At 40.1% G+C, this 24,591-nt stretch overlaps 1 protein-coding gene across 1 annotated transcript in view; it reads right to left on the reverse strand.

Moving 5' to 3' along the window:
- Positions 1–24,591, reverse strand: part of CCDC7 (coiled-coil domain containing 7) — a 234,359-nt gene that overhangs the window by 204,058 nt on the left and 5,710 nt on the right. Inside the window, exons 2-9 of the mRNA XM_087947956.1 lie at positions 21,265–21,354; positions 19,938–20,024; positions 19,560–19,580; positions 19,433–19,465; positions 15,966–16,126; positions 12,152–12,216; positions 9,386–9,460; positions 4,288–4,363 (exon numbers count right to left, since the gene is read on the reverse strand). Of these exons, the coding sequence (XP_087804082.1) occupies positions 4,288–4,363; positions 9,386–9,460; positions 12,152–12,216; positions 15,966–16,126; positions 19,433–19,465; positions 19,560–19,580; positions 19,938–20,024; positions 21,265–21,354 (608 nt within the window). The remainder of the gene's footprint in view (positions 1–4,287; positions 4,364–9,385; positions 9,461–12,151; positions 12,217–15,965; positions 16,127–19,432; positions 19,466–19,559; positions 19,581–19,937; positions 20,025–21,264; positions 21,355–24,591) is intronic.

The raw sequence follows: 24,591 nt of genomic DNA on the forward strand, positions 1-24,591 counted from the left end.
AATTGTCTTACAATAAGATAGAGAATACAAATTAAAATTAATTCAATTAAAATCAAAATTAAAAGTAGCCATTTAGAAAACTAATGGATTTATAGGGACTGTTTCCTATTATGATTTGATTGCTTATTGTACCTTATGACTATCATTAAGTGTTGTACCTTACGATTCTTGACTCTTGATGAATGTATCTTTTCTTTTATGTACACTGAGAGCATTTGCACCAAGACAAATTCCTTGTGTGTCCAACCACACTTGGCCAATAATCTATTCTATTCTATTCTATTCTATTCTATTCTATTCTATTCTATTCTATTCTATTCTATTCTAATGGCTAAAAGCTTAGAAAAATGTACTATTTTTATCATCTTCCTAAATGTTTGGAAAGTGGGAATCAAATGAAATTCCTTAGGGAGCACATTTCATAATCTGGAATGTGGAAACCAAATGGGAGAAGGCCATCTTCCAAGGTCTCCTACTATAAATGTGGGCATCCTCAGAAGGATCTCAGAGGGACAAGTCACCAGATTTATTAGGCATAGAGGGAGAGTTGTCCTGCAGACAATCAGAATCAAAAATATTAAAAGCCTGATTGTCAACACCAGCATCTTAGATTGCAGGCAGCAGGACAACCAGTAACCCAGCAGATCTTTTAGTACAATATAAACCCTGTGTTGTATAGCAATCAGCGGCTGGGTTCTTGAATTTTTTACCTATTGAAATTTATGGACACATTTCAAAGCTAGATCTATTTCATGTGAATTAAACAATAGACCAGTTACAACCAAAATACGGTTGTGACTAAACAGTCACTAAGTTCAGTAAAAATGTAAATGTAAACTTAAAAACAGCCAAAAACCAATAACTAAATCTGGACAGTGGCAGCTAGGAGTTAAAAAGAATGTGTCAGGGTCATGGGTTTTTTCAGCTTGTGAATCTTAAGGATGTGGACATATATGTGAAGAGAGAAGGGCTGCCACTTGTTTGCTGACTCTTGTTTTTTATGTCTATTTAAATTGTTAGATTCTACACCTTGACTGAAGTCATTTGCCTCAATAAATCAATGAACAAGCATAATGTTATTAACTCATTTGTTTAATTTGATTCCCTTTATATAATTTCTGTTGAGAACAGGTCACATTTTAGGTCATATTTATGCAGAAAAATTTAAAATTCAAAAAAGTTTACAAACTTTTAAGTACCACTATAATCACATACCAATTCCTTTCTGATGAATCAGAGCCCAATAAAACCTGCCCATATAGTTTTCTCCATCTCTGTCCCATCAGTTCTAAAAAGAATTCTGTGTCTGATGAAAGTTTTCATTTATTTCAGATAATTTTGGATTAGAATTTGAAGAAATTCTTTGAAATCTAAAATGCTTTGAAGAATTCCTTGAAATAAAGTGGTATTTTCTAAAGTAATTAAAATATAATAGTGCTGTTCAAGGAATATAATGTCTTGATACTTTCCTCTGAGATTCCAGGAAAGAGATAACAAAGTACTGTATAATTTTTTTTATTAGCGGGTCTATCTTCTAACGTTTCTATGATTTAAATAAATCACAATGCTTTAGTGACAGACATTGGCATTTGGCCAGGGGAGTTAGCAGAGGTGGTATTCAACCAGCTCACACCGGTTTGGGCGAACTGGTAGCGGTGATTTGGCATGGGTCACCGAACCGGTGGCAACCCCTGGCTGGCCACGCCCCTGACCCAGTCGCCCATTCGCTCACTTGTCCCGGTCGCTCTCCTAGCTTTCCCTACCAAATGGCGGCCGTGGTGCAGCTCGGGCGGATGTCCCAGGGTTGCTGCACATGTGCAGCACTATACATGTATACATGCATGTTCAGCCACTATACATGCAGTGCACATGTGCAGCAGCCCTGGGACATCTACCCACCTGGAGCACGTTTTCTTCCTTCTCCCAGCAGGTGGGTGGGTGGATATTCCAGGACTCCTCGCTCCCCTTGTTGCGAGATGCCTGCAGCTGCTGCGTGTTTTTTTCAGTGCGGCTGCAGTCCAGCAGCCGCACCGAAAAAAGCACACCTTGTTCTATGTGTGGGGCCCGGCAACTCTGAGCAGCCGGCACATAAACATGGTGGCGCCGGACCGTTGGAGAAGTGAAGTGAAGCCGGAGATCAGTAGCAGCCTCTTTTGCAGCACAAATTCAGCCAGGTGGTCTTCTCTTTATCCGCCTGTTTGGTTTTGTATGGCCGAGGAGGAGGAGATCAGCTGGCCAAAGGGGCAGCTACTGGAGGTGACTATTTTTTGGTCTCCAGTTGCCTTTTCAGCACAGAAATCCTCCCCAAATCAGCCAGCTGGTCTCCTTCTCCTTGGCCATACAGAACAAATAGGCAGAGAAGGAGATGACCAGCCTTCCAATTTGGGGAGGATTTCTGTGCTGAAAAGGCAACTGGAGACCCAAAAACAGTCTCCTCCAGCAGCCGCCCCTTTGGCCAGCTGATCTCTTCCTCCTCGGCCATACAAATCAAACAGGCGGAGAAAGAGAAGACTAGCTGGCCAATTCGGGGAGGATTTCTGTGCTGAAAAGGCAACTGGAGACCGAAAAAGGGTCGCCTCCAGCAGCCACCCCTTTGGCCAGCTGATCTTCTCCTCAGACATAGAAAACAAACAAGCGGAGAAAGAGAAGACTAGCCGGCTGATTCGGGGAGGATTTCTGTGCTGAAAAGGCAACAGGAGACCGAAAAAGAATCGTCTCCAACAGCTGCCCCTTTGGCCAGCTGATTTCCTCCCCCTCAGCCATACAAAACAAACAGGCAGAGAAAGAGAAGACTAGCCGGTCAATTCAGGGAGGATTTCTGTGCTGTGAAAGAGGTGGCTACTGATCTCCGGCTTTGCTCCGCTTCTCCAATGGTCCGGGGCAGCCCTGTTCTATGCGCCGGCTGCTTGGACTTGCCGGGCCCGGCAAATAGAACAGGGTTTGCTTTTTTCGGTGCGGCTGCTGGATTGCAGCCGTACCAAAAAAAGCACGCAGCAACTGCAGACATCTCGCAACAAGGGGAGCAAGAATCCCCGGGACATGTGGCCAAGCCACGCTGGAAGAGGTGTGTCTGCCAGGAGAAGAAAGCGTGTTCCGGTTGACTTTAAGAGCGCCCCCATGGAAGAAGAATGCCCCCAAGAAACAAGAGCAAACGTAGTGGTTGGGGGGGGTGATGGGCATGTGTGTCTCTCCACAAGGAGTGTGAAGGGAGGCAGACACCGCGTCTCTGAGGAAAAGAGGTGCTGAAGCCCTGGCTGTCACCCAGGAGGGGACTCACACGCCCCGTCACCCCCGCCGCCGCTACTTTTGCTCTCACTCTTGGTTTCTTCCATGGGGGTGCTTTTAAAGTTGATTGCCGCCAACTCATCATTGGGAGAGGTGTAGCCCCTGAATTCATGAGAAGTCTTGGGCAAAGTTCTCTGACTTTTAAAACGCTCCTTGTGCACACCAGGAGCACCTAATTGGAGCGAGATAGAGCAAAGTTGACTGCTTGGGGAAGTCACTCAGTTGCCCTGAGCCGGTGCGGTTCTTTACTTGGGCAGACAGACGGCCGCAGCAGTGCCCGCAGCAGCAACAGGTAGTGCTGCAACAATGAGGTACAGTAAGATTTGGCAATGCAAATTTATCTCCAAGGGGTTTCTGGCAAAAAACAAAACAAAAATCACTCCAAAACAAAACCCATTTGGCAGGCAGACTCGGCAGGCAGTCACAATCTTTAGTTAGGCTTTTTTTTTGTCAGCCCAAGGGCGGAAAAGTGGGGGAAGGTATGTAGGAAATCACCCTGTCTCTGTAGCATTGGTCATGTGACTGAGTGGGCATAGCCAACTCAAGGTCACTGGCAGCAAGGTGCCACTCCACCTTGCTGAGTTGGCCACGGCCACCCAGTCACATGACCACCAAGCCACACCCACCAAACAAGCCACGCCCACAGAACCGGTAGTAAAAAAAATTGAATCCTACCACTGGGAGTTAGTGTAAATTGAGCAGAAAGCAATGATATTCACAACAAACATACATTCAATATAACATATTTTATAATTATAAATATTATATATGTATGTATATGCATAAAATATTTATATATAAAATATATAATATTGAGACAGAAAGACAGATATAATTATTCACTTTAACTTCCTTACTTTTGCACATTATTTTGTGAAATTTTGCAGGTTTCTTTTCTAGGAGCCTCTTAATTATTTGTGCCATGTCATATAAATTACCCCAAAATACACAAGATAAAATGAAACTTTCCCTTTCCCATTTTCATCATTATGTTGGATTTACCTGTGTAACTTGTTCGTTTGTCTTTCAAATACTTTCATTATTTCTATCATGCGATTGTTCATCATCTCAATTGTTTCTGAACAATTATAAAAAATAATTATTAGATGATATCTAACATTTTTATCTAGAAATAGACATAGAAGTCAAACAATTGCAAAAGTTTGGTCAAAAATGTTGCTGCTGCTACTATCACTCTACGATGACATTATTATTATTGCCAAGTTCCATAACACAAACTAGAGGTAATCCAGTGCCAAGTCAATTAACAAAGGGTCACAACTGTCATAGCAAATATTAGACCAAAGTTTCAATTGCTAAGCGTTTAGTCATAAAACAGAATGTCATGTGACAATATCACTTAGCAATCGCAATCCAGAAACAAGTATAATGGGATTTAAACACACGCTTCCTTGCAACTTCCTTCCAACTTTTAATGATCAGGGGGAAGTCATAGGCAGCTTTCAAGATCAGTAGGCAGGTAAGTGGCTGCTGCCAGGGGTGAGAGGGAGCAAGGAGCTGAGAGACTGGTTATGGAGCCATGTTCCAACCTCATGGCTTGGAATGGCTATGATAAAGAGGAAGGATATGCAGATGGTTGGGAAGGGCGTACAAAGGCCAAGGAAGGTTTACAAGAAATGGGTATGGCCAGCAAACCACAGTATGAGTATAGAGGGACTGAGAAGGATTATACAGCTGGGGGGAGACTTACCTGAACAAATTGTGATCTTTCTTGCCAGCTTCCCAATTGACTGCTTGTGGGAATCCAGCAAGGAAAGTCACAAATCATGATCAGGGCATTGCAACCATTGTAAGCATGGGGGCCACTTGTTGCAAAGAGCCCAGATCACAATCACAAGATCATGGGAGTGTTGGAATGGTCAGAACTTCAAGGACCAGTTCTAATGACCCTTTGTTCAACATCATGATAGCTTCAAAAGTTTGCTGAATGGGTAGTGGTTAATTATGGGCTACCTGTCATTAAAAAGCATACCTCATATAAAAAAATTCTATTTTTCACAGTTAAGTATTTATTAACATATTATTAATAGGATCTCCCTTCTTATCATCACCACATGTATCCTCATGCAGTTCATAATCTGTATACCACACAGCTTATACCAGACTCCAGCTCTTTTCCAATAGCCAAACTCCAGTTCTTTGTCATCTACCTATTACTGTTAAATCATTTCAAGTTTCTGGCTGACGTGGCAGGATACTAAATTTATGACGTGGATCACTCCTGAGCTAAGTATTTTCTCTCTGTGTCTGATTGACTAATTGGTGAACAAAAAAACCTTTTTTGTCTAAACTACTGGCCATTTATTTGATTTGTAATTTGCCAAAAAGGAGGAGAAAAAAGGAGGAGGAGGAGGAGGAGGAGGAGGAGGAGGAGGAGGAGGAGGAGGAGGAGGAGGAGGAGGAGGAGGAGGAGGAGGAGGAGGAGGAGGAGGAGGAGGAGGAGGAGGAGGAGGAGAAGCTAGAGAAAACATAATACTTTTTCTTGCTTGAGGGAGAATAACTTGCTGATTTGGCAATAGAGCAACTAATAGTTTACTTTCGTCTAGCCCTGACTGAAATGAAAAAATAAAACTAAATTGAACTTTTCAATACTTCAAAAGCTTTTTCACCTAGTATCAGGGGTGGGGTTCTACAGGTTCGCACCTATTTGCTAGAACCGGTTGTTAACATTCTAAGCAGTTCAGAGAACTGGTTGTTAGAAGAAATTACTGGCCTAATCCTGTAAGGAAGGCAGGAAGGAAACATTCTGGTGTTGCTTACAGAAACTGCCTCTCCGTTAACCCTTATTACATTCTTGGCAGGACTAGACTTCCTGTCTCAGGAACTTCTCTGCAGGTTTTTTTCCCTCCTTTGCTTGTGTGGAGTGACCATTCAAATTTACAATGGCACTGGAAAAAGTGACATGACCATTTTTCACACTTATGACTGTTGCAGCATCCCCACAGTCATGAGAGGCCAGGCGAGGAGATGTGTACCTTGATGTGAGTGATATTGAGTTGGCCACACCCAGCCAATAACATGACCACCAAGCCATGTCCACCCAGTCACATGACCACCAAGCCACACCCACCACCTAAGCCATGTCCACAAAACCAGTTGTTAAAAATTTTGAATCCCATCCCTGCCTAGTATCTATATATTTATAATATGAATTTGAATCAAATATTTGGATTTGAATCAAATATTTACTAACTTGAGATCAAAAACTGAAATTTTGTGCCATATAGGTTTATATTCCATTCAGCATAAAACTTAGTCTCAGTGTTAAAGATTCTACAGGCAGTACTACATTCTGCATTTGTCAGAATAATTTGCAGTTCTTAAATGGAAAGTACAGTGTTTCTCACAAAATAAGGCTGGGCCTTATTTTTTTTTTTGGCCCCCGAAAAAATGGCTAGGCTGTCTTTTTGGGGGTGACTTAATTTTTTCGCCCCCTTGCATCCTCGGGTGGGCGGGCAGCAACAGCTTGGATGTTGACCTCGGCGTTGGTGGGGCACTTCGTATCAGGAGACCTTCCGCCACTGTTGCTTTCCCTTCTCCCTTGCTGCCGCGGCGTTTAGAGCAACACCATGGCGTTTGGCGCAGCCACGTGCGGCCAGCCAGGGCTCCTCCCTGCAACCGGAGCCCAGTGGAGACATGCGGCTTCAGGCCCTCCTGTCGCTGCCTTCCCTTTGCCTTCGAAGGTAAAGCCAATTCTTTTAAAAACAACACCCTACTACAACAAAGCCTCCCCTGCCCGAGAGGACAGCCCAACCCCACATGGGGAGGCGAATCTCCCCAGGCTGCAGCGCAGGATTGGTCCACCCCAGGAGAAGCACCCAGCCGTCATCCCTGCCTGGCGCCGGGCAGAGCGCGAAGAGCTTCTCCTGGGGCGCCCAGTGCAGCTGACAGGCGGGCCCTCCTGCCCGGCGGCAGAGCTCTCGCCAAGGCAGCGAGCGTCTCCCCGCTGGGCCCTCCACTCATCCCACAAGGGCCACGCTGGAGCTGTGTGGGCTGGGCAGAGCTGGGAAAGTGAGCCGCAGGTGCGCGCCCACCTGCCAAGCGAAAGAGCTGGGCCGACCCAAGCTTGGCTTCCTTCCTAAATCCCTCCAGTCCGAACCCGAAGGGGCCACCAGGTGAGGCTGCCCGAGGCAGTGATAATGCCCACCCATCCGTGGACAGGGAGGCAAGGCGACGGCCTACGCCGCGTCCTCCGAGCTGAGCCCCACCAAGTCAGCGCCTCTGCCTGATGCCCGTTCCACTGCAGCGTTTGGAGCTGCTGGCGCATTTGGAGATGCATGGGGACGAGGGCAGGCTGGGTGAGGGGTGGAAAGGACAGGCGGCTTCGGGCTCTTTCCGCCGACCAGGGAAGCAGCGCTGCCATCACCTCGCCTCCCTGTCCGCGGGGAGGCGCTCGCCAAGCTCTCTCCGCTGGCCAGGGAAGCAGCGCTGCCATCACCTTGCCTCCCTCTCCGCGGGGAGGCGCTCGCTGCCTTGGTGAGAGCTCTGCTGCCTTGGTGAGAGCTCTGCCACCGGGCAGGAGGGCCCGCCTGTCAGCTGCGCTGGGCACCCCCAGAAGCTCTTCGTGCTCTGCCCGGCGCCAGGCAGGGATGGTGGCTGGGCGCTTCTCCGAAGGTTGGCCGATCCTGCGCTGCAGCCCCGGGAGATTCGCCTCCCCACGTAGGGTTGGGCTGCCCTCTCAGGCAGGGGAGTCTTTGTCATACCAGTAGTAGGGCGTCGTTTTTAAAAGAATTGGCTTTGCCTTCGAAGGCAAAGGGAAGGCAGCGACAGGAGCGCCTGAAGCCAAGTGTCTCTGCAGGGCTCCGGTTGCAGGGAGGAGCCCTGGCTGGCTGTGCATGGCTGCGCCAAATGCCGCGGCGTTGCTCTAAACGCCGCGGCAGCACGGGGAGAAGGTAAAGCAATGGTGGCGGAAGGTCTCCCGATACGAAGTGCCCCACCAACGCAGGCAGTACCATATCCGGGTATGCAACAAAAGTACTTCCTAACAGCAAGCCCCCCCACCATTCCCCCCATTTTGCATGTTTAATATAGGCCTTAATTTGGGGGAGGGGCTTAATTTGATTTTATGCCAATAAAACTTGCTGGGCCTTCCTATTGGTGGAGGCCGTATTGTTGGAGAAACACGGTAAATAAAAATAATGAGTTTTCTATCTCCGCAGATAGTTCAGTAGGCCCTGCTATTAAACAGAAAGGGATCAAATCTTGCCTTCTCTTTTCAACATGGAAAAAGACAAAAAGCTTTATGAGCTGGATGTTGTTAATCAATTAACTGTCATAGGATCATATCAATTTTAATAGTTTCTAATATCCTTTTTTCAAGAAATTAATAATCTTCTACAAAAAGGATCTCTTATTTACCCGTAGGTTGGTTGATCGAGCATAAAAATTCAAAATCTCTTAAAGTTGTAGTAAAATTATAATAATCTTGACTACCAGATACGAAACATTTCTAAAGTGAGTGTTCCAGGAACGATTTTATTCTTTAATATTGATTATATTTTTAAATAAATTGACTGCATCACTAAGGATAAAGCTGTTTATTTAGCTATATTTCTTTCTCTCTCCAAAATAAATCAGTGATATTAAATCTAGGAAAACCAAAAATGGTTTCTAGTACAAATGATTAACCTTAGAGTATTATAGCCTATATATTGCAATTTTAAAGTTCGTAGTGCCTTGTGCTTATCCATATTGTTTTTATCAGTTATGCCTGTTTTTTTAAGCATAAATTTATTTACTATAGTCTGTCTAGTATATTTTACCATATGGTATTATTAATGTCAAATTTTCAAAAAACCCAATTTCATCAGTCAGATTTTTAAATTACATATCTTAATTTAAATCCCAGCTAAATTTCTAGACATCAAAATTAACTACTGTAGATTGCATAATGATCTAACATATATTTTCTTAATTTGGCATTTTCTATGTTTTCGCAAACAAAAATTCATGATAGTTAAAAATCATGTCAGCTAAACTTGTAGCCTAACAATTTAGAAGAAGTTGATTTGAGGCAGTTTTCCTAAAATATCTTATATTCTTTTTCATGTTTTAACATTTTATATTTTGAAGCACTTACGTGGTTGTCCTGCATCTTCTTGGAAAACCTGTACCATATTGAACACATCTTCAGTGAAATGTTTTGTAGCAAGTTCTAAAACAAAGTTTATTATAACTATTTAGTTAAGTTATTTGTCAAATATATATAATTTGTTAAAAATATAAAAAATACTTTTTTCTATAACTCTGATTAAAACTTCCAAGTACATTTGATTATATTAAATTTTCTATTTATGTGCTGACAGGAATCTAATAACTGAGCAAATGATTCTCAGATGTTCTTGATAAAAGATACCGTGAAGAGAATTCTGTTATTCTAACAATTCATGTTAGAAATACCAGAAAATCAAAGTCTCTATTGAAATATTTCTTAGTACTGGAAACTTTTTGTTTTATTCTAGGAACTTCTAGGAAAAGGAACAAACAAATTTTGTTGTAGGAATTTCAGTTATACAATAGGGTTATCACTTCTGAACTTTTGCAATAAAGAATACTCTGCATAGGTAGTTGTTTACATAATGTTCTGACATATCAAGGAGGACAAATTCTATCTTTCTCTGGTACTGCGGTGACATTGAAGGTGACATTGAAAGTGTTCAGTTAACGCAACTGTACTTCATTCACTGCCAGCAGAAGTAACTAGTTTTAAGTAGCGTTCTAACTTCCAAAATCATTTACATATGACTTTTTATAATATGAAAGTTCAATTCTCTGGAAGATACTAAAAATATTTGTAGTCTCTGGAACACCATAGAGATCCCCACCCTCAACTATTTTATTCATCTACATGTAGATATTATTGCCTCTTCATCATCTCTTTGCATCTTAATTCTGTATAGTTTGTTCTCTGTGTCCGCAGAGGCAGTTCAGATGTCAAAAAGTGGCTGAAAGGTTTTTTCCATCCAGCCACAGCATGATGAGGGAAAGTCTGTTTGTGAAATAACATGGCAAAGCAGGAAGTATGCATTTTGAAATCTGAGCTGGCTCTGACCACACAAACAATGCAGAGTTAAGAGGTAAAGACAGGGGTGGGATTCTACCAGTTCGCACCTATTCGCTAGAACCGGTTGTTAACATTCTAAGCCAGGGGTGGGCAAACTTTTTGGCTCAGGGGCCTCATTGACTTAAAATTTGACAGACGGGCCGGGTCAGCACAAGATACCATACATATAAAAAACTGCAAAATCTCCACAAAATCAAGTCACTGCGCCTAATGCGCCACCTGCTGTCAAAATGCCTGTCATTACAAGTCAAAATCAAATGAATGCAATCATTCAATCATTTACATCAAACCTTAATTCTGTACCAATCTTCGGCGGGCCGGATTAAAAAGACCAGCGGGCCGGATGTGGCCCGCGGGCCGTAGTTTGCCCACCCCTGTTCTAAGCAGTTCGAAGAACCGGTTGTTAGAAGAAATTATTGGCCTAATCCTGTAAGGAAGGCAGGAAGGAAACATTCCGGTGTTGCTTACAGAAACTGCCTCTCCATTAACCCTTATTACATTCTTGGCAGGACTAGACTTCCTGTCTCTGGAACTTCTCTGGAGTTTTTTTTCCTTCCTTTGCTTGTACTTTGCTTGTGTGGAGTGACCATTCAAAGTTACAATGGCACTGAAAAAAGTGACTTATGACCATTTTTCACACTTATAGCTGTTGCAGCATCCCGTCATGAGAGGCCAGGTGAGGAGATGCGTGCCTCGATGTGAGTGATATTGAATTGGCCACACCCAGCCAATAACGTGACTATGAAGCCATGCCCACCAACTAAGCCATGCCCACAGAACCGGTTGTTAAAAAAATTGAATCCCACCCCTGGGTATAGAAGTGATGTAAAAGGAGGGAGAAGAGCTCCTTTGCTCAGAATTACAGCAACAAAGGTTTCAAAACATGTCCTGATGTTTAAAAAAAGGAATATTGGTTTATTTAATATAGCATTGTTGTTAAATATAGATGGGGAAATTTATAATTATTTGTATACCCATTATGTAAGGGGAAAGGAATGCACATTAGATTTTTTTATGTATTTTTCAGCCTTCAACCAGGGTGGATTTTTTTCTAATGTTTAATATTAGCTGTATTCGATACTTAGGGTTTTTTTTCTTTTTCTTTTTTTTGTATACATATTTTGTTGTTGTTATTAGTGTTGTGTGATTGTTAGTTTTTTCCTTTTCTTTGTTTTGTATTTTATCTTTGATAATAAAAGAATAAATAAACATGTTTTTTAAAAAGAGAAAAAAGACATTTCTGGAATTCTCAAGACAGGCCTGGTCTCCTTCCTTGCCTCCACCTCCTCAGCTCTGCAGATCTTCATAAGGTAAGAGAGCATTGTGAAGGCTGGAGGAGAACTTGGGGGAGGGAGGCAAAGCAGACCCAGTGCTCTTGGAGACTTGGCATGGCAGGATTTGGGGAGGTGGAGAATAGATAGGTGGATGTGCTGAAGCATCCCTGTGGTTGGTCATAAGGGCAATTGACAGTGGGGAGTTCTGTACAATTCCTAACTTTGAAACAGGGTCATATATAGTGGGGGGGGGGGGCTGTTATAATTTTGAACAGTCATTAAATGAACTGGGGAACCTGAGGATTACATATATAAGATTCAAATGCATCATAATAAAACATATTTTCTTACAAATTATCCATTATTTTCCCAGCCTCTAGTCTACTCAGTCAGTTCTGCCTATCCAACTTTACTATCCAGCATTTTTACTTTTGTCCACATTAGTCAAACTCATTTTTCAAAATTATTTTTTGAGGCCTTGATGTCCATAATAAATCAGAATTATTACCTTCAATTATATTTTTTGGATCTTTTGGAGTGGGAGGTGTTGGGCTTACTGCTTTTTTCTTTTCCCTGTCAAAATGTACATTATTGGTAGTATTAAATCTAGATTTACAAATTCAATGTTCATTTAGCAAAGTTCTACACATAATTTTTACATGTCACAGTTTATTTATGTTAAAAATACAAAAATCCTACTTTGTTAATATAACACATTAAGTAATATAATAAATATAATATAATAATAATATAATATAATATAATAAATATAATATAATATAATATAATATAATATAATATAATATAATATAATATAATATAATATAATATATATAATATAATATAATATAATATAATATAATATAATATAATATAATATAATATAATATAATATAATATAATATAATATAATATAATATAATATAATATAATATAATATAATATAATATAATATAACAGGGTAATGATAATTTGAATATATATTATGTAAAAGACATTATTAATCTTCAGTGCTTTAAGAACAAATACCAAATAAGAAAACACCAAATAACAAGGGGTTAAATATTGCTTATATTATATATAATACTTTTGGTAATTCCTGTTAGTTTTGACATTACTCCATAAAAAAATTATTACCTTCTAGTGTTGTTTTCAAGAATAATTATGTCACAAAATATAATCCTCAGAATAGTGAAAGAAGGGTTAATATGAAAACTGAGAGTCAATATAAAAATTAGAGAGCTAGAATATTAGAAATAAAATCTGAAATATTCATTTCAGCATTGGAAGTTCACTGGTAACTGACAGATCAGTGAATAGTTCTTCTCTGTAGAGGGGCCTGCATTCTAGAATGATTTTTCCCTTGAGATCCAAACAGCCCCCACTCTGCTATGGTTTAGAAGAGCCATAAAGAACTACTTCTTCTAAATTGCAAATATTCTGTTACTATAAACTTCAATAAAGGCACTACATGCTTTATGTACCTGCCTTGCCTGCACTACCTAAAAAGTTGACAACCTTTGACCTAGAGCAGAGGTGTCAAACTTGCGGCATCACATTGTCATCATGTGACTTATCATGACTTTTTTTCCCTTCATTAAAACAGGGGTGGGCAGGGTCAACACCCGGGCCGCAAGTTTGACACCCCTGACTTAGAGCATTAGTGTAAGTTGTTGCCCTTATACTGTCATAGTGAAAACTTATATAATTGGTTTATAGCATGGGTGGGCAATTAATTTTTCCAAGAGGCTATATGAGAAACTGGGACTGCTGTGGAGAACTATCAATGTCCTTATCCCTCCCCACTGACACTATCCCATCACCGCCCCTGCTACCCTATTGCTGATATTGCTGCCACCATGGGCTAAATAGGGACAGCTAAAGGGTCAGATATGGCCCACAGGCCATAAAATGCCCATGCCTGGTTTATAGGAACATAAACCTATGCAGAAAATACTATTTAGTATAGACCAGTAATATTGAGGGAATTAATTATCTGTGGGAATCAGGACAGGAGTAATAGTAAGAGAAAGAACAAGCACAGGAGAAAATGTCTCATTATTTGTGATTATTTTAAGACAGAATATTACCTCAACTATGACTCCAACTAATTAGTGCTGTACATGTTTAAATCTTAGGAGAAACCGTACATGCCTTGTGGCAACCTGCCTGAACTGAGTGTACCCATATGCAGACAATATATATGGTAAAATCTCTGCAATTTGTTGGGTATTAATGGTGCTTTTAAAAATGAGCTAAGAATACAGTTAAAATTATTAATTGTCACACTGTTGCTACACAAATTATTTTCAATTCTGGAATATGGGTTACTTTATAAATCACTTTTTGAATTATTTGCTGTATGTATTATAGTATACATGCTATGCTATGCTATGCTGTGCTGTGCTGTGCTGTGCTGTGCTGTGCTGTGCTGTGCTGTGCTGTGCTGTGCTGTGTTTCATCAGAGCAGGGAGAACTGGCTCTCAGGACTTCAGAGTAAGGCACAGTGCAGTACCAGTGTGACGCCTCTCCCAAATGCTTCCCCAGATACCTTTTCAGATATCAGCGTGGGGGAGGATGAACCAGTTCCTGACACATCAGGAGGGGAATTGGTCAATGGCTCCAAGCAATGAACTGACAGTGATTTGGCTGAAGCACAGCTACAGTAGGATAGCCCTGAGGCATCAGATGGAGAAAGTATGCAGCCTATAGCCAGTCAGGGATGAGGAAGAGGAACAGCCTTCTGCACCTGATCCAAGAACAAGAAGTACAGAGAAAAGGCAGGAGCAGTGAAGGTCAGGCAGATTACTCGCAAGGAGAAAGCCTCACACTTCTTGATGGGCTGTACCAAAAGCTGGCTATTTAGCACAGCAGACAGATGGAGGCGATGCTGGGAATGTGTTCATTTCCTAGATGTGTGTTTTCTGATCGTTGTGATCCCTGCCTTGCTTTAGATTGTGCCTTTACTTGGATTGTGGATTGTGCCTTGTGAACTCTGAACTAGCTTCATGAACCCTCTTGTATTGTGGATTTAATTTTGCCTAGTTTGTTTATATTGATTTGGAAGCTTTCAAGTGCCCTGTGGACTCGTTGGCCATTGCTCTGTGGACTAGCATTGGTCTGCTTGTGTAAAACCACTAAGCCATGGTTACGTATATGTGTGTGTGAGTGAGCAAGACAGCACAATCAGGAAGACACAGGGGCTCTGTACCAGGAGTGGATGGGCAAGAAGAGGAAGAGAGGCCGAGAATTTCGGAAATGCTGTCAGAAAGGCAACTGGATGAATGCCTGGCTGAAAAGGAAAGAGAAGAGATTCAGCTGCAGTCAGGAAGCTCAGATGACCAGTGAGAAGCACAAGGCAGAGAAGAGGTGCAGCTGCAGTGAGGATGAGGAACTATCTCTTTCACAGATCCCAGGCCATGCAGGGCCAAACGGAGGGAGGCATAGCAGTGGTTGGCAAGGCTACTTGCAAAGAGGTGGCCACACCCCTCCTAATGAGCTGGACTGGCTGGTAGCTACTTAACTGATGCTTGGAGCAAAGCAACATAAGAAACAACCACCTGTTTCCTGCAGTGCTTGTCCTCCAATTTTTTGATTCCTCCTTTCATGATTCCGGACCTATGCCTTTTTTGCTGACCTTGTGATTGAACCTTGGATTTGGCTTGGATTCTGAATCTGGACCTTGACTTTAGTTATTGTGTTTGGACTTTGTGTGTGAACTTGCAGGCTTGTGCCTTGCCCTCAGACTTTGTATTTGCCTTTCACTTCATCCCTTTTTGCAAACTCAGACTTATTGCAACTTTACCTTTCTTGTGAAGGGACTTGGGAAATAACGTTAGGGACTTGCAATGCCTCAATAAGTAATCGTGTGTGTGTGTGTGTGTGTGTGTGTGTGTGGCGCACGCGCGTGCATGTATGCTGTGTGTGTGTAGTTAGACAGGACATATAGAGAATGTATTACTACTATCATTGCCTTCTACAATATCTAGTTTAAAAACCCTGGAAACTATGCATCATTGGTCTTTTCATTCTTGCAGAGAACAGTGCTTCCCGTTAATTTCCCTATTACTTGTAGAAGTCAGAGAAACAATAAACAAAACAATTTATATTAGGCATTTATTTATTTGAGAAAATTTAATATAATAATTATATAATTAAATTATGAAGGAAATATACTGTGGCAGTGCCTAGTAAACAAAATATTGTACTTTCTATATACTATTTATGTTTAATAATATTTATAACTATCTTTATAATAAACATATTTTGTATTATTGATATCATAATGTCTTAAACATAACTATGTTTCATGGTATTCTTACTGTTTAGGTATAGAAAACTGAATAAGTTTGGGTAGTTCTTGAACACGGCCTTTTAGTTCTTCAAGTCTTTGAATGCGATTCAGTAACTGATTGATATTATTTGTTATGCTTTTATCTGCTAGAGGAACTTGCCAGTCTGGGATAATTTCTTCCTCGCCTAACTGAAATATAGTTAGATAACAAAATATTAACGTAATCTGTTGTATAGTAACAGAGGTTTTCTCAATTAGCTTGAAAGAAGCACCACATTCACTGTTTCAAATAATGTACTTTATTATAGTAGAATTGTCTCTACAATATTAAGCTATTGTATTTATTATAGTAGAATTGTCTCTACAATATTAAGCTATTGTAAAACATATACAGGTAGTCCTTGATGTACGAGGGCTATCCACAAAATAGATTACGTTTTGCGATAGAAAAAAAACAAAGTGTAGGAAAAAAAAAAAATTATACTCTTGAAAGTGACACTTAAATACTACTTTTCAACATATTCACCGAACAAATTGAGGCACTTATCATAGCGGTGAACAAGCTTTGTAATTCCGCCATAAAATTCAGCCGCCTGAGATTTGAGCCAGTCAGTCATGCCCGCCCGCAGTTCGCGTCGTCGTCAAGCGCTGTGTTCCAAGCCAGATCTTCATCCTCGGAAACAAGTGGTAGTCGCTTGGTGCAAGATCGGGCTGTAGGGCAGATGAGGAAAAATCTCCCACTTGAAAGCATTCAGGACTTTTCAAGTGCGATTTGCTGTGTGTGGGTCGGGCACTGTCATGCAAAAACAAAATTTTTGAGCTTAACTTTCCTTTACGCTTGTTCTGAATTGCTTTTCTTAGTTTTTGCAACATTTCACAATACCTCACAGAGTTTATTGTTGCACCATGTTCCAGAAAATCGATAAGAAGCACACCTTGCCTATCCCAAAAAACAGTCGCCATAATCTTCCTTGCAGAGAACGTTTGCAAACATTTTCTTGGTTTTTTGGGGGAATTTGTGTGCCCCCACTCCATAGACTGCAATTTGGTCTCGCTGTTCACATGTTTGACCCAAGTCTCATCTCCAGTTACGATTCGATCAAGAAATGAATCTCCATCTTTGTCGTAAGAGTACAGAAATGTCAATGATGCGGCCATACACTGACTCTTGTGGTTTTCTGTCAGGATTTTTGGCACCCATCTTGCACAAAATTTGTGGTAGCCTAGCTTTTGTGTAACAATTACATGCAAAAAACTGCATGAAATTTGTGGAAAACTAAGCAAAAGTTCCGTTACTGTGAAACGGCGGTTTTCACGAATCTTGTCATCGACTTTCGCAACCAGTTCATCAGTCACAATGCTCGGACGTCCACTCCGCTGTTCATCATGAACGTTAGTTCGGCCATTTTTAAACTTAATGCACCATTGGCGCACTCCACCTTCAGTGATTATGTTGTCCCCGTACACTTCACACAGTTGCTGAAAAATTTCAATCGGTTTATGGTTTTTTGCCAACAAAAACCTTATCACTGATCGCACCTCACAACTCGCGGGATTTTCAATTGCGGCACACATTTCAAACATTTGCTGTGAAATAACGGGCAATGATACGAACCTGCCACTAGCACGACTAGATGCAGACTGAGCGGCGGACACAAAGACCAAAGATGGCCACGCTAGCTCCGCCCCTTCTTGCTACAGACGAAAACGTAATCTATTTTGTGGATAGCCCTCATACAACAGTTTGTTTAGTGACAGTTTAAAATTACAACAGTGCTGAAAAAAGTGATTAATGACTGCTTCTCCTACATGACCATTACAACATCCCCATGATCACATGATCAAAATTCAGCCTCTTGGCAATTGACTCATATTTATGCCAGTTGCAGTGTCCCGGGACCATGTGATCACATTTTGCAACCTTCTGATAAGCAAAGTCAATAGAGAAGCCAGATTCATTTAACAGCTATGTTACTAACTTAACAGTTGCAGTGATTCATTTAACTTTGGCAAAAAAGCTCATAAAATGGAGCAAAATTCACTTAATAAATATCTCACTTTGCTACAGAAATGTTGGGCTCAACTGTGGTCATACGTCAAGGTCTACTTATAATGTAAAAGCAAACTTTCATACTTTTAATTATGTATAATAATAATTAAAATATTGCATTTACCTGAAAGAAAAATTAATGCATTTTTAATAAACCACCTACCAACCCACTAAGCATAAATAGACCAATTTCTTAAAATGAACTAAAAAGTATACTTTACTAATAATGAGAAGGTGACTGACATGAAGTGGAAAAATGTTATTTTGGAATGGCTTCAATTGAGAGCCAGGATAGCCAAGCTGGATAAAAAAAAATAGGTGGTTATTTTTATGGAATGTGATTGTTTTCTACTGTAATAAGCAATCTGAGAGGTGGGATGATGGAGACCATCAGAGTATCTCACTGCAGTTGGAAAAGGTACTATCACTAAAATTGTGATAAATCAAACTACATGCAAGAAGATCGTCAGTTTGGGGATCCTTTGGTGATGGCTTGAAACAGCACAGAGCAATTTTGGATGCTCCAGATGTAGTATATTTTCCATGATATAGGTGTAGAAAAGTCCTGGAGAGAAATTTCTATCTGAATTTGTTCATGTCTGTTTGGCCATTACAATTGCAACTAGACATAAGTGTTGTATTCTCCCCCTCAATGGGAGGCAGGATTAGCATAGGTGGAAAAAGTGGGGAAAGTAAAAAGATTTTTTTATGGGGTTATTAGTGAGAAAGGGACACTGGAGTAATGAAGAGGCACATAAATATCTGATGGCAAAGAACATTATTAAGTCTCTGGAAATATTTGCTTTATGTATAACATTGGAAAGACTAACTATACTAACTAGAGTACTAACCCTAACCCTAATAGGTGAATTCTACAGCAGCCAAGTTTGGGAACAGGAAGGGTGATCATTTTGTCTATAAACAATCAGTTGTGAATATTTGCATCTAAAGCTGGTGTGCAGGGACATATTAGGAATGATTTCATCATTCAATTAGTGTTGGAGTATTAACTACTATTATTAGGGGATTTCAACCTCCATCTTTCAAGGATGGAATTTGGAAATTTCAAATTTATTTTTTCCTCTCTGAGAATTGAACGCAATTGAATGAAAGAATAAACTGAAGATGGCCAGTATTGAAGAAAAAATAATTGCAAAAGATTTCAAATAAAATAATTCAAATTATTCATTTTTGTTTTGAGAAATTTTCATATATTAGTATTAGCCATTATTATAGAAACACTTTTAATTATATTAAGATTAATCCCAAATGTCTGTTGTACCTGCTCAAGTAAGAATGGCTAATCCTTATATTGTGTCCTTTTATTTAGATTCTAAAATTTAACATAAAGAAACTGCAGAATATATAGAGAAACAATTCACATGGTTACCACATATTTCTAAATAGTTTGTGTTAGATCTTAACAATCAAAATTCTAGGTTTACCTCTTCCATCTCATGGACCTCCTTTTCAAACCACTTGAGAAAAAAAATAAAATAAAATTAGATATTAACAGATTACATTTTTATAAAATAAAACATATTTTAAAGATATATATCAAAATTTTCTTACCTTAAGCAATGAGTCTAATATCTAAGAAAGAAAATATTATAAATCACCATCAATTTTATTATATAACAATTTAAATACAAAATAACAAAGTGAGAAATGTCTAGGTTTCCAAATTGTACCTCCTTATGTCAGCTTAAGCAGGAAATGTTTTCTCTTACTAGACTTTTTTGCTAGGTTGATCTTTGTATTTTTGCAATGGAGGTGGGGATTTACCATATGCTTACCATTCTATTGAAACATCTATCTTTCCATATTTATTCTAAATTTCCAAAAAACTGGTAGCTACTAAAGTTGATTTTTTTTCAAGTATAACAAAACATGACAATTAACAGTAAATAAAATCTTACGCTTATGCAGTACAATAAACATTATACATACTTGCTTTTCTTCACGAAGTGCATTTTCCAATTGTGTTCTAAGTTGTGAACAACATATCAGGAAAGAAGTCATATCTTCATAATCTTCCTTCCAATGACAAAAATATTCATATAGTATCTTTATTTTAAAAATATTGCTAGGGAAAACTATTTCTGAGATTTGTAATAATCTTATTACAATTCTTATTTTTAAAATAAATTTACAACTTTTATCATTTACATGAAGTAATGACAGCATTTACTTATATAAATTAAGAATGAAAACATTAGCTAGGATACTACCCTATATAAACTGGAATGGTAGGTTCCAGTGAACAAACTGGCACTCTGCTTATTTACTAAAATTTATATATTGCATATTCCTTTGATTCTAGGGGCTTTAAAACAGATAAAACAATAATAAAATCAAAAATCTATTTATAAAGCCACATAATTAACAGAATATAAAAAAAAACTATAAATAAAAGCATAGCTGCCATCATACAAGTTAAAATGCCCCTTAATAAAACTATTTTATCACTTTCTGGGACATCATCAAAGTAAAGAAATTATTAAACTTGGGGGGAAATTGTCTCATAGGGGCTGATGAGCTTAATTTCCATCTAGGTTTTTTTTAGGCAACTAGCAAAGAATCATCTCACTTAACATATATAAATTAGATAGATTCTACATAAAGAAAACAGTTCTACTGATAACAGGGACACAATCTAAGAGGTTTTATAAGTATTCACTTGAAACTTGAAATAGAGTTCTACTGGTAGCATATACAGTTCTAATAGAATAAGTATTATATTGCGAAATCAGTCAGAAAACTGGTTGCTATATTCTATACCAGTTATAGCTTCTGAATTGTGTTCAAGAATACTCTCACCTAAAGCCTGTAGCACTACAGGTAGTTTTCAATTTATGACCACAATAGAGCCCAGAATTTAGATTGTAAATGGTCGAAGTCAAGGAACCTAACATTAATAGTTATGCATAATTTCACAACATAATAATTCAGAACAATTATTAGTCCTCAGTTAGCAATTGGCCATTCAGTAGTGACCATTCAATAGTGATGAAAAGGTAATTTTGCCACCAATCCTATAACTTAGAATCTTTGCAGGTAAAATAAAGGAAAGCTCAAATAAAGTCATAAGCAAAAGTGTGGTTTCACTTAGTATTCCTTAATGACCAAGTTACTGGTCTCAATTGTGATAATTAAACAAGAACTATAGTACCTGTATTACATCTTTTGTTATTGCTCATTAATATGAGTTTACTCTAAAACTAACATCACTCATGTTAAAATTAGGCCTATTTAAACAGTATGTAATGTTATTTACAGATAGTTCTTCCTCCTCTTCCTCCTCTTCTTCTTTACTTTCTTTAACTTCACCTTCCTTTATATACACATCTTCCATTGTATGTACAATCTGCAAAAAATTCCAAATAATGTTCTAATCTCTCATTGGCAATGCTTCCTATTTTCCTAATGTTAGAAACTAGATCATTAAGTCTTATCTATGATAGGCTTCTCTTTTCCTTTAATTTTAGAAACTTTTATGCATTTGCCTCAAGTCAAGGTTGATCACTGATGACAAAATTTACATATCAGGTTTTCTTGAGAATGATCTAAGGTGCTTAGCATTTAACTTCTTTATTTAGTTTATACACAAATCTTACATTTGTGTCTCTGGGTGACAATTACACATAAACAATACCAAAAAAAACCAGAATGAAATCACCAAATAAACAAAACATTAATACAACACCATGTTAATTTAGTCATCAGGAGAGCACTATAATTCACAAACAGTTAATTTACCCTCTTTTTCATAAACACTTTGTAGATGGGACCTACAAAAAAACCTTTTCTTATGGGATGGTTAGATATCACTGGGTGAGTTTTTTCCTCAAATATTCAAGCTCCATGCTTCTTCTTTTCTTTTTCTTTTGTAATTGCTTTTTCAATTATTCAGTTCACATACAACTATGGAATTTTCAAAGAATTCCCATCCATTTAACCAACCTTTTTTTTCCAGACCAGCTGCATAGTATCATCTGCTGTGATCTGCCCTTACATTAGAGAAATAAAACATTCTGAAAAATGTACATTAAACTAAGTAATTGCCATTATTCAAATATTATGTGATTTACTTTCCAATTATTTGCTGCATCCTCAATTAGAACCCACGTGTCAATGTTCCAGCAACCCTCCATTCCAATCAATAACTCCGAGACAGACATCTCTCAAAGGTACCTTTATTTGGATTGTAACTAGCACATCTGTGGAATCCTGAATCTGAAAGTTTCAGGCTTCCTTGCAAAAGTCAAAACTACAAATCCATTCCCCCTTAGCCATCACCACATCACATGGTCCAATCTCCATCAGTCCTAAAGTAAGATTCCCGTTTCATTATGCACCACACTCAGTGACCTTGAACCAACAAAAAAATGTTCTTTTGTCTAACTAGTTATAGTCAAATGAATTCCTCCCTCCCACTTTCTCAGGCTCAATTGTGGCAGCATGGGAGCATCAAATCTCAATATGGCTTCCAAAGGTGACACCAAGGATGACTTTTCAATATAATAGTCATAAGCTACAATGTTCAAACATTCTCTTCAATTTCATTTTTCATTGTTTACTTTACTGTTCTGTTATTTTACTTCTGTTCTGTTTAACTCTTTTCATTTCTCACTTTTATTGTTGTAGGACACCTAAAATATTTCCATGCTGAGGTAAGAGGCAAATAAATTTAACAAGTAATAAATAATAACTCTCAGTCTGCATGGTTGGTTGTTGGATTTTAGCAAGAAAATGAAGACTCAGCAAAAAGAATATTTGTATTAAATAAGTCTGGCAAATCCTTTTAACTGTTAAAGTCATATTCTCTGGCAATACCCTTTGTTCATGCTAAAAGAACAATCCATTAATCAAACCAAAGCATAACTTATATTTATTATGTAAAGGGGCATTGGTCCTACCTGAATGCTTCTTCTCGGGGAGCCGAAGGGAGAATCCAGGATGGGTAGTCTCTAGTCTCATAGCTCTGCAGACTGAGTTGAAAAACCGAGGACACACCCCCTGGTAACGGTCACCAGTTCTGAATGATGTTGAAGCGAATCCAGCTGCTCCTCGTCCTCTAACAGATAGCCTATTTGATACTGCGAGAAAAAAACATTTCCTCCCTACTCCGACCAGACAGAATATAGGGTGGGACTGGATTCTCCCTTCGGCTCCCCGAGAAGAAATGTAGGACCAACACCCCTTTTCCACTGAGCTGAAGGGAGAATCCAGGATGGGACATACCAAAGCTGGCTGATGGCTGTCCTACGGGAGGGAACTGGATTGGTTGAAGGTCCCCACTTCTACATGAACACCCTGCAGGACTCGTCTTCCAAAGGACGCCTCTGCTGAGGCAAAGGAGTTAATTTTATAATGTCTTATGAATGGGCTCACAGATGACCAAGTCGCAGCTCTAAAAAAGTCCAGAACCGAAGCCTGCATTGCCCAGGCTGCAGTGGTTGCTGCACTCCTGGTTGAGTGTGCAGTGATTCTCCTGGGCACAGGAAGAGCCAGTAACTCATAGGCATTTGCAGTACAGGCTCTAAGCCAGCGACCCATGGTAGATGGTGTCACCCTGCGACCCAAAGTTGACGGCTAAAAGGAAACGAACAGGGCTTCAGTCCTCCTAAAAGAGGAGGTCCCTTTGATGTATATACGGAGGGCCCTCCTAACGTCCAAGGTGTCCCATTTTCTCTCCAGTGCATGGATAGGCCCTGGACAGAAGTCAGGCAAAATCCTATGAGCGATGGAATAAGGAGTTCATCCTGGGCAGAAAGGTAGGGTCCAACTGCAGAACCACTCTGTCTGCATGGAAAACACACAGGTCCTTTCTGATGGATAAGGCCGTCAACTCCGAGATACGCCTGGCTGAAATAATGGCCACTAAGAATGACACCCTGCACGTGAGTAGGCGAAGACTGACTTCACGCAAAGTTCAAATGGGGGACAAGTCAGTGCCTGCAGGACCCTAGGCAAATCCCAGGTGGGGTAACGGTGGACCACCGGTGGCTTCAAATTAGTGGCTCCCCTAAGGAAGGCTTTCACCCTGGGGCATTGGGCCAGAGTGGTTGAGTCCTTGACCAAAAAACCCGAGGCCAAGGCAGCCACCTGTCTCTTCAAGGTACTGGGGGTGAGACCTCTGTCCAACCCCTCTTGCAGGAACTCTAATACATTTGCCACAGACACACCAGTAGGTTCCAATAGGTGACTGGCACACCAGCCGCAGAAAATCCTCCATGATGTGTCGTATATCCTGGTCGTAGAAGGTCTTCTGGCTGCCTGAATGGTCTGAATGACCCTTCTGGAAAACTACTCCTGTTTCAGGAGCACCCACACAAGCGCCAGACAGTCAACCGAAACCAGGCTGGATCTGGGTGCTCAATCGGGCCCTGGCTGAGGGAGATCCTGTGCAGGGGAATTGTCCAGGGTCTGGCGACCACCAGGCCCACCAGGTAGGTGAACCGTGGGCGCCTGGGCCAGTAAGGGGCTACCAACAGAACCTCCGCCCTCTCTGTCAGTACCTTTCTGATTGTTCCCAGAATCAGGGGAAGGGGGGAAGGCATACAATAGCCCTTGGGGCCACCTGCACCGGAGAGTGTTGACC

This window comes from Notechis scutatus, chromosome Z (assembly GCF_049901735.1).
Source record: "Notechis scutatus isolate UNSWTSFEM ecotype Mainland chromosome Z, rNotScu1.2, whole genome shotgun sequence".
NCBI classification, from domain to species: domain Eukaryota; kingdom Metazoa; phylum Chordata; class Lepidosauria; order Squamata; family Elapidae; genus Notechis; species Notechis scutatus.